Here is a 10,864-nt window from a genome sequence, read left to right on the forward strand (position 1 = left end):
TGTATATATATATATATATATATATATATATATATATATATACACACACACACACACACACACACAAATTACTAAAGCTTACATTTAACTAAATAAAAACGGAAAATATAAAATGCTAATTCAATATATAAATAGTAATATGTAAATAATACAAAAATAACTGATTATTTGTAACAAAATATTGTATTTTGGAAGAAAAAAACATAAAAAGCTAGTAAAAATGACAAAAGCACATAAAATTACTACAACTTAAATTAAAATGCAAACTATATAAATATAAAAAGCTAATTCAGAGTATTAATAAATACTATAATAGTATATAAATACTAAAATAACACTGCTGACAGATTAATTTGTAGCAAAATACTAAGATTAAAAAAAAAACAAAATTACTAAAACTTAAAATGATAACTGAAATTATAAAAAGATAATTGAAAATATTAACAAACATGGTAGTAAGTAATACTAAAAGAACACTGCTGACAGAGTTTGATTGACTGCAGCCTCTTTAACGTCAACAAAATAAGATAAGCCTATTTATTTTGTAATATAAACTGGTAGCTTGTTCATCATTACTAAGCAAGTTTATATGGTTAGTTGCAATTATTTTTCTTTGTGACACACCAGTTGAGAACCGCTCTGCTAGGCCATGGAATTGTTTGTTTTGAAGCTCATCCTGCTGCTCATTTCCATGCTGTACTGGAGGGGCTCTTCATTTAGACCAAAATACAGAAGCATCAATTTCACAAGCAGCTCTGACAGCTATTAAACTGGACATACTACTTTTTGTGGTGCAAACAGATGCAGCACAATCCTGGGAGCGGGATATGCACTTATTTCTGTTAGTGGAGCTCCAGTCTTTATGAAGTGCCCCTTTACAAACTTTTTCTCCTCTTAAATCTAATATCATAAGGTTTCTATGCAAAAATAATAGCAGCGCTTCTGTAATGTGACACAACCAGTTAAAACTGTGCTGTAAGGTTTGTTAGACATCATCAAACCTTAAGCTGCTGTAGTTGTTTGTGTTCACATTATAATAGCCTTATGAGAGCTTGAGGAGAGAGTAACCGCTGTTATCTGTATAGGTGAGCTTTCCTCACTTTCTGAAGCCTTTCAGATGCTAAAGATGTGCAATATGCTTATGGTTCACCTGTGTGTTTTGTGAAGCTCTGATTCCAGTGACAGTCGTCTCCCTATAATACGGCGAGAGGAAGCATCTACAGATGAGGCGTACGATGAAACATTTCTAGATGAGAGAGATCAGACCATGCTCTCAGTGGACATGTAATACTGCATTCATCTATTTTACTTCATATCAGAACATTTAATACAACAATAAGCCACAGGAATGTGGGAGATACAGTTTAATGCTTAGCTAATTCTCTTTCTATAAATCGGTAAAAATGGTTTAGTAGAAGTTGCCAAATCTGACCCCCTCATATTAATAGTGCCTTTCAAACAGCTGTACTGTAGTGCTGTGGTCATAATGGTCCTAAAAACAGAAATCATTTGATATGAATTCATTATGTATAAATTCAGTCAATTTCAATAAAAAAAAGGGGTCAGAAAGATTTTTTGAAATACTTTTATTCAGAAAGGATGCATTAAATTAATCAAAAGTGACAATAAACATTATAGTATACATTTATAATGTTACAAAATATTTTTATTTCAAATAAATTAAAAATAATAAAAAAAATTTACTTTCTCTCTATCAAAAAATATTTATAAATATTTAGCCGTGCAATGTTTTCAACATTGATCATGTGACACTGAAGACTGGAGTAATGGCTGCTGAAAATTCTGCTTTGCATTACAGAAATAAATTACATTTGACAATATATTCAAATAGAAAAGTGCTAATTTAAATGGTAATAATATTTGACCATATTCCTGTTTACTGTATTTTTTGATCAAATAAATGCAGCCTTGATGAGCATAAGAGACTTCTTTCAAAAATGAAAATCTTTTCAACATTTGCAAAATATAATTTCTTATTCTTTTTGGGGGATATATTTTGACTCCGACTTGACAGTATTGTGAGATTCAGGCTCCTAGAAAGAGTAATATTTCAATATTTTGAATGTATGTGTGCGGGGTGCAGGCTGGAATTTCAGGATGAAGAGAGCAAGCAATTGGCTCCAATGGTGGAGGCAGAGGTAGGGGAAGAGAGGAGGCTGTGGCAGTCTCCACGAAGACGGGCATTTCTCTGCCCCACTGCACTGGGTACATACTCGCACACATTCACAGTACAAGTCAGTACAGTCATTAGTTTTGCTTCAAATGTGACGCTGAAGTCAAGTGCATATTTACTTTTCAATACAGGTCGACGGTCTTCCTTTCACTTAGAGTGTTTGAGAAAACATAACAGACCTGATGTTTCTCAGAAAACAGCACTACCACTGCACCTAGTGCATCATCAGGTGAGCTTATGCGCGCACCCACACCCACACATGCTTGACAAAGTTTTTTTTTTGTCTTTTCGCTTATTCATCTTGTGTTTTTCAAAGGCTTTGGCTGTGGCAGGTTTGAGTCCCTTGCTGAGACGGAGTCATTCTCCGACGCTGTTCACGCGTCTGTGCTCCACACCTCCTGCGAGTCCCAGCGGCCGCGGCGGGGGAGGGCCGTGCTACCAGCACGTTCCGTCTCTGCGGCTGGAGGGCGGCGGATCTTATGAGAAACTCAACAGCAGCATGCCGTCTGTGAACTGCAGCTCGTGGTACAGTGACAGTAACGGCAACCACAGCAGGAGTGTGCAGAGGATGCAGCGACCCGTGTCCCTCACGGTTCCTCCGGTCACACGCAGAGACTCCAAATCCCTGTCTCACGGGAGCGCCGGCAGCCTCGTGGAGGCCGTAAGCTGCATTTTCTTAAAGCAAGACACTACAGGCAAAACCATTGCACTGATCATTTTTGAGATTTAGGGCTATTTAGATTGCAAAACTTCCGAAAACATCCAAAAATACATATTTAAAGGGATAGGTCACCCAAAAATGAAAATTCTGTCATTAATTACTCACCCTCATGTCGTTCCAAACCCGTAAGACCTTCGTTCATCTTCTGAACACAGATTAAGATATTTTTGATGAAATCTGAGAGCTTTCTGACCCTCCATAGACATGATGCAACTACCACGTTCAAGGCCCAGAAAGTTAGTAAGGATATGGTTAATAGTCCATGTTACATCAGAGGTTCAACTGTAATGTTATGAAGCTACAATAATACTTTTTGTGTGCAAAGAAAACAAAAATAACGTATTCCATGTCAGTCTCCACTGCCATTCACAAGAGTACCACGACACATGCGTGTGGTGCTGCTTATGCAGGACCCGGTGTTCTGACGTAGAACCCAGATGCGCTGCGCCTAGTGATGGCTGACGCGAAACTGACATTTCGACACAGTGCCGAGATCCCGAAGCGCAGATGTTTCGAAACACTGCTCCGAAGTGTGATTCGAAACACCCATGTCACGTGACTAAGGTGAATCAAAGCATCGGGGCGTTTCACAAGTTTTTCGAGACCCGAATCTGCGTTTGATCGACAGGGTCGAGAACAAACCACACAATCGCACATCTGTCTCAACCTAACTCCCACAAAGTATAAAAGTGGAGTTAATGCAGCAGAACAATTAATATTTTTAAATAAAAATCTTTATATGTAAAAAATGGCAGACGTTGTGGCTTGATGTCTTTTATTAATGTTAATTTTTTCATGACCAAAGTAACATTTATTCACAGAGTTCATTCAGTTGTCAGAGATATGTTACAACACATTACAAGAACAGAACAATAAAAACACAACTTTTAAATATTTATTATAATTATATACAGTACATGCTTCACCCTGGATTTGAACCTAAGGTGACAGGCTCTGACAACATACCAGTCGAGCACACTAAGCACTCCCCCAACTCACTTGGTGGAATGACGAGCACAACATATACGTTATAATTTGTCATTTCGCTTAACTGATTCGTTGTTAATGCTGTTTCAGAGCAATACTTGAAAATGAGAGACGGGTGTCGAATTGTTTCGAAGCCTCAGCACATTTGTTTCGACTGTTTCAGTGTTTCACAAAGCCTTGCTCTGCCCACCACTATCTGCGCCTTGTCGTGGTACTGTCGTGAACACGAGCCAAAGTCTGACGCGGAACAGAAGAAATTGTTGAATAAAGTCATTATTTTTGTTTTCTTTGCGCACAAAAAGTATTCTCGTAGCTTCATAATATTAAGGTAGAACCACTGATGCCACATGGACTATTTTAATGATGTTCTTACTACCTTTCTGGGCCTTGAAATCCTCAGTTGTGTTGCTGTCTATGCAGGGTCAGAAAGCTCTCGGATTAATTAAAAATGTTAATTTGTGTTCTGAAGATGAACGAAGGTCTTACGGGTTTGGAACGACATGAGGGTGAGTAATTAATGACAGAATCCCCCAAAAAAGTGTTTATTTACATATTTATGTGTTTAGTTACATTTTTTATATACCATATTTACCTACACTACACAAAAAACAAGAGTTCTTTATTGGCATTGATGGTTTTAGGGAGAATCTTTAGCATACACGGAACCTTTCCATCGCACAAAAGCTTCTATAGACAAAAAAAACATTTTTTATCAAAATGTTCCTTACACTTAAGTAAAGAATAGTTCTTTTAAGAACTTTTCACTGCAGAAATGGTTCTTCTATGGGATCACTGCAAAAACAACCTCAAGGAACCTTTAGTTTTAAGAGTATAAAGCATTGAAAAGTTCTCGTTCTTTCTTTGCCCAGGTGTTGATATCCGAGGGTTTGGGTCGCTATGCACAGGATCCTTCCTTCATCCAGGTAGCGAAGCAGGAACTAGCGGACGCCTGCGACATGACCATGGAGGAGATGGAGAACGCTGCCGACAACATTCTCAATGCCAACGCGCCGCCCAACGCCAACGGAAACCTGCTACCCTTCATACAGTGCAGAGACACTGACTCGCAGGAGTCCCGTTGCAGCCACGCGCTGGGCCTGTCGACCGCCACGGGCTCCGACGAGCTGCTGGGGGCGGAGCTAGAGCGCTCCGAGGGGGCGGGGCAGCAGAACAGCACTCTGATGGAGGATGAGGACATGGAGTGCATGACCAGTTTGTAGGGGGAACAGCAGCAGCAACGGAGGACTTCCTGTGTCTTAGCCCAGCTCTCTCTGAGGACACTGCTGTCCTGCAGTCTGACCCGTCTGTTGCGTGTACCTACCGTAGGGGTATAAGGCCATTCTGCTTAGCTGAGACCAAGTTGGTTTTTAGTTTGTCCGTGTTTGCGAGAGCACGAGCGAGTAGGCGTGTACATGTTTGTGTGTGTTTCTAAAGTGCCTCACAGTTCTCACAACCTTGATTGCAGTAAGGAAACTAAACCCTGACCGAGCAGGGAATGAAGGGAAAAGATGCGCTGTTGTTGCTCAAGCAGTGGGAGTTTGTGCTGACCTGTGTGTGGCGGTAGGACTCGACAGCCGCAGCATCGGCGTGGACGCTCGGTGCCGAGCAGGTGGATCTTGAGGGCCGTGTTGGGAATTTGCCGCCCGGGGGCCGTCACGGGTTCGAGAGATGTTCAGAGGGACACATTGGAGCGGCTCTGTCTTTCCTTTCCATCCATCCATCTGTTCTTCAGAAGTGTCGTCTGCAAGCGCCCTCACGTCATACTTCTCCTTTACGGCTTTCTTTTGTGTTCAGTTGATGATTTTTGCTGTTTTTTTTGGATTTGATTTCTCTAGTTAAGCCTGCACATAGCTTTTCCTTTTATCAGCGGAAGACTGAACTCTCTGAATTGCTCTTTCTTGTGTACCGTTACGGCTTTCAGGTAACTGCTCGCTGTGCAAGGTACGGGTCATTGCATCAGTGGCCTTTTATTCCAGATCTGCTTCAGGTTTTATTTCCTTTTTTTATTTTCCAGCATTTAGTGTTTATGTTGTTTGCACACAGATGGATGCTGTTTTTTCTTAAATTATTATTATTATTATTATTGAAGGCATTTAAGATGTTTATGCCAGATGCAGTGTTGTGAATCTAATGCCTCTTACAGACACACAAAAACAATTATTTATTTATTTATTCCTGTCAGAGGTGAAGCGTGTTCTGCCGGGGGTTCGGTCTCTCTCACAATGTTTATTGGTAGCTCACAAGCTGTAAATGAGCAGTGTCACTCACCTGGGCGCAGGTAGCACTGACAGCTCTAATTGGCTGCTGTTGGATCAGACTCACGTTTGCTCTGAAACTACTGACGTTTCTTCACTGCTGATCTCCAGAAACATTCAGCCGACAGCTGCGATTCTGTCACGATCCCACCTGCTCGACACAGGGAACAGCAGATCTTCGGAAGGTCAGTAAAGGTGCACTTTGAGGAGAGGAAGGGTGGAGTATTCAGGGATGTCTGGGTAGCGCATCATTAAAAAAAAAACTCTAATGTAGTTCACACAGGGCTAAATATATGACCATCATTATGAAAGTACCAACATCATCATCATACAATGTTATTGATCTATTATTATTATTATTACTATTAAGGATATTTTTCTGCTGCGTTTAACACTTGTTTCCATGCAGTTCGGCAGACACACAGAGAACTACTTATCGATCTATTATGCAAATAAGGTGTTGAAGCGTTAGCATTGTGTTGGTAATGTGTAGACGGGATGGAGTGCGACCCCTAAACATGAGAAACCTGACCAATCCACTTCCAGGCGTCTCTCTGTTTGTGCCACACTAGACCGGGTTAGAAGTTCTGTCACCGTTTTGTACACTACTTCAGACAGATACGAATTTCTCTTTCCATGTATGAATAGATAATTGACTATTTTTGTCTAGCTGACTCTTCACTTTCTATAGAGCATCCTGGCGTTTGGTTCCAGGCCTCGAACATCGCATTCGATCTCAGTCTCCAGTCCTGTGCCATTTTTTTGGGGGATTGACTGATTGATTGAGTTCCTGAATGTTTACAGGAGGTCTCTGCTCTGAGGACGATGCAAAGCTTGTGAAAAAACATGACAAATGTAGCCAGAACCCACCTGCTCCGTTCCAAAGCCGCCACCACACCCTCATATCTCCTACACACACGTGCCATGTGTCATTGTGAGGCTGCCCCAGGCATATTTCGAGGCCTTGGTTGTGTACGTGTGCGAGTTTAGCATATGCAGAGTGCGAGCGCGTTTGTGTGGTGTTCGTGTTAGTATATGCAGGATGAGTGCGTGAGTGCATGCGTATGTGCTTGCATACCACAAGATATGCAAAAACAATGCAATAACTTTGACTGTACAACAGTTTCCTTCAGAACTACAGCTGTACAAAACTCTAAGATACAGAGAGAAGTATATTCACTGTTGTGTATTAAGTTACAGAACTTTAAATTGAAGAAACCTGTCATACTTGAAATCGGGTGCATTTGAGTATTGAGTATTTTGAAATAATCTTGTGCGGGTCAGTTTGGTTCGATGTTTTTCTTCTGTTGGTTTCAGTTATCTCTGCATGAGGATTCTTTTGGTGTGCCAAGCGATTTGAGTAATTATTTTTTTGTTGTTTTCATTTTTAAACATTGAGGAAACACTGATGACGAGGAGCGAAGGTGTAAATACAGACGGAGGAGAGAAGCGTCTCGTTGGTGTGAAAATGATTTTGCATATCTTGTGCTCAGCTGAAAGGTGCATGATACGCAAGAGCAGCTCTCTCTCTTTCACTCTCGCTTTTTCCCCCTTTATCTTTTCATTCGCTCACCCTCCTTGTCCTTTCTTCAGCAGACATCACAGTGAAGGCGTTTTATTACGGCACCCGTGCGCCGGTGAACAGTTGGTCATGCACATTAATTCTCGCTATTATTTGAGGCTGCAAGCGGAAACATTAGAAATCCCCTTTCATTTCTCAAGTCTCATGGACAATCTGCGTTCGGCGAGGAGATTTAGGTTGGAAATAATGGATTTGGATGCTAAGCTTGAATTTTTTGTTCTCGTTTGCATGGAGTCTAAAGAATTGAGCTAACAGACGGAGTCCTCCTCTCCCTTCATTAGCCAATGATTGTATATTTTTATAGACTTATAGAAAAGAATTAACACATGAGAAGAGACAATATAAACTCATCTATATCTGCTGAATGTCAGGGTTAAAATGGCTACGCACAACCGTGTTTGAGAATGTATGTAGTGACTACGTATAGATAGAAATTAAATGATAGAGAAATATAGAGTAAATCGTTCATATTCACCGCAGTAGCTCCTTTCGAAACTCCGCTCGTACGGCCTGTTTTTAAGCAGGATGGTTGGGTGTTTTTGCTGAGGGAGGAGTGTAATGAGATTAATCGTGTGATTTTGAATCCGAGGGCTTTTTCACAGCTGCTTTATTCAGACCAACACATCACGTTCCCCTCTGAGCACCTGCACATGATAGAACAGTGTGGAAAAGCCACAAGCTTTCATGACACAAAAGCAGCGCCTGTGTTGAATGAAACCGCTAATGAATGAACACAGAGCTGTCTGCTCGGGCCTTGGGGAAATGTACCAAATATTTGACTGAATATTTTATTAGTTGCTCAGTGAGGTTTTTGCCCAAATGGTTGTAATGTAGCTTTTCTTCTCTCAGAGAATCAGAAGTTATTTTCTATATTTTAATATATGAGAACTATTTATCAGATGGACGTTGAGATATTTCGCACTGGTTGGAGGGAATGTCGGTGATGTAACGGATGACATTTCAGCAGGGCAAGTGTAGGTTGCTCTCCTGATGGACTTTGATTGATTGTGGCTTGTATTTCGGTTTGCCATCTGTAGCAGTAGCGTGCACAAGTTTCCCCAATAAAAAAAGAATATATTTGATGCATTTAAATGCATATAATGCTGAATATTTTTGGAAATATAAACCCCTTAGAAAAGAGTAAACTATCTATAGCAAATGAGCAGCATTGTTACAACCATTAAAGTTCACAACACATTAAACCGCACTGTTTTTTTGTTTTTTTTTATCTTTAGTGTTTGTTTTATTTGGATAAACCCAGTAATGCACGAACACAAAACGTTAGTGGATTTATTAAGGACGTCTGTAGTTCAAGCATCAGCATTCGGGCCGTCCGGTGTTTCTGGGTTCGTGCGTGTTCGTATGCCAATTCTGCATGTGTCAGACTGAAGGAACGTGCCGTGGGGTTGACCTTTGACCCAGAGAAAGCCTGGACAGGTGCAATGTCTGCCCTCTGGTTTAACCTTTGTGTAGCACGTATCTCTAATGTCCTCCTTTATATGACTGTTAATTTGATATTATAAGTTAATGGTAGTGCGTTAATGAGTTTTAATGATAAACTAAAAGCTAAGGTGGTGATGCAATAATCACAATTTGCACATTTAAACCACGTTTAGTTGGACACGTCGTACACATAATCCAAGTAAAGGATGAATTTATGCATAGATTTTAGCTGTCGTGTAAATATTAATTTCGCCCTAAGCTCAAAACGTCAATCTTGCCATAGTTTGATTTCCACAGGTGGGACGATAATTAATGCAGATTTGTTCAGGCCGTCTCCTGCAGTAGGTGAGACAGCTCTTCAGTGTTTTTAGTGCACTGATTGCATTCAAAACCCCAACTGTGGGGAAGGGAAATGCAAAACCATTTATATGAACCAATTTGAGGTTTTCGAGAGGCATTTCCCCGCCTCTAGTTCCACCCAGCGAATGTAGCACTAGAGACAGAAGAAGATGGGCGGAACGGTAACGATTATGATGAGGAGCTCAGAGAGTTACTATATTGCACAAATCTCCATGTATGAGTGAACGTTTTAACAACTTATTCTTTACCACATCCTGCTTTCTTTCTGCAGAGATGGAAGTAATGCTCTGTTTGATGGCGTTGAGCTCTGGGCTTGATTTGTTGGGTCTCTTTTTCTCTAATGGGTGGCAGGACTGAGGGAGTCGATTCCCTGACGCTCACTCGTCTACAGATGATGCAGTCCGCAATTCTTTCTGTTATAGAGGCTGTAACCCGAATCTGCATTACACTATTTTCCTGCGGTCGGAGGCGATTCGGTTTACGTTTAACCACTTACTGTAAGACTCACGAAGGGAGGAATCTTTGAGCGGATCGTCTCAGTTGCTTTATTTTCGGTGACCACACGAGCAGCTTCTATAGTTTTGATTGACGGTGCGGACGGGAAGTGTAGTCTCGAGGTCCTGAGCTGTTTGTTAGATTAACGAGCTGAATTCAAATTAGATGCGTGTCATGCTTTTGGTAGAATTCGAAGGCATCAGTGCTGACCATTCAGGTCTCTCACGAAACACCGTCAGAGGTCATTCACATTTTGGACTATTTAATGGAGTTTAGACCCCAGGTGTTATTGAAAACTCTGTGAGACGTCTGCATGGTCTGTCATTCCCTCCTCTACTTTTGCTGAGACTCTTTTGTCATCATTTCATCACTTTCATTTGTTCATTTAGATTTGAAAAAGAATACGCTACGTAAATCTGAAGATTCAATCACTTTTTCTACTCCTATTTTCAAAAAAAAAAAGTCAAACGAAAAAAACAAAAAAAAAATGGATTTGTAAATAAGTGATTGTACAGTTTGTATCTGTATCTGTCAGTCTGTCTTTGGTGACAGAGTGTGTCTTGCTTATAACGCACGCTACCAGTAAATAAAAACTAAAAAATATCTTTAGATTGTATGGTTCTTGACAGGAAGTTTTAAATTAATCTCTGCTGTATATTCCTGTAATATTGCATTTTTATCTGAGGAATGATGTTATTAAACAATTGCAAATAAAGTGAATTTCCTAAGGTTTGGTTCTTCTGCATCTTATGCGCGATTACAACCGATTAGGTCCTCAGGTAAGATCTCACCTGTCCAATGTTATTCCAATCAGCAGAGGCTAAATT

General features: G+C 40.5%; 1 protein-coding gene across 9 annotated transcripts in view; it reads left to right on the forward strand.

Annotated features, from left to right (window-relative positions):
• The window catches only part of LOC107738824 (voltage-dependent L-type calcium channel subunit alpha-1C-like), a 91,291-nt gene extending 83,662 nt beyond the window's left edge, over positions 1 to 7,629 (forward strand). For all 9 annotated transcript variants that reach the window (XM_016550705.1, XM_016550703.1, XM_016550697.1 and 6 more), the window contains 5 exons: positions 1,168 to 1,284; positions 2,105 to 2,226; positions 2,326 to 2,423; positions 2,511 to 2,855; positions 4,772 to 7,629. In XM_016550705.1, the coding sequence (XP_016406191.1) occupies positions 1,168 to 1,284; positions 2,105 to 2,226; positions 2,326 to 2,423; positions 2,511 to 2,855; positions 4,772 to 5,122 (1,033 nt within the window). In that variant the 3' untranslated portion in view covers positions 5,123 to 7,629. The remainder of the gene's footprint in view (positions 1 to 1,167; positions 1,285 to 2,104; positions 2,227 to 2,325; positions 2,424 to 2,510; positions 2,856 to 4,771) is intronic.
• Positions 7,630 to 10,864: the final 3,235 nt, after the last annotated feature.

Source organism: Sinocyclocheilus rhinocerous, unplaced genomic scaffold (genome assembly GCF_001515625.1).
Source record: "Sinocyclocheilus rhinocerous isolate Xijiao unplaced genomic scaffold, SAMN03320098_v1.1 scaffold3117, whole genome shotgun sequence".
Classification (NCBI taxonomy): domain Eukaryota; kingdom Metazoa; phylum Chordata; class Actinopteri; order Cypriniformes; family Cyprinidae; genus Sinocyclocheilus; species Sinocyclocheilus rhinocerous.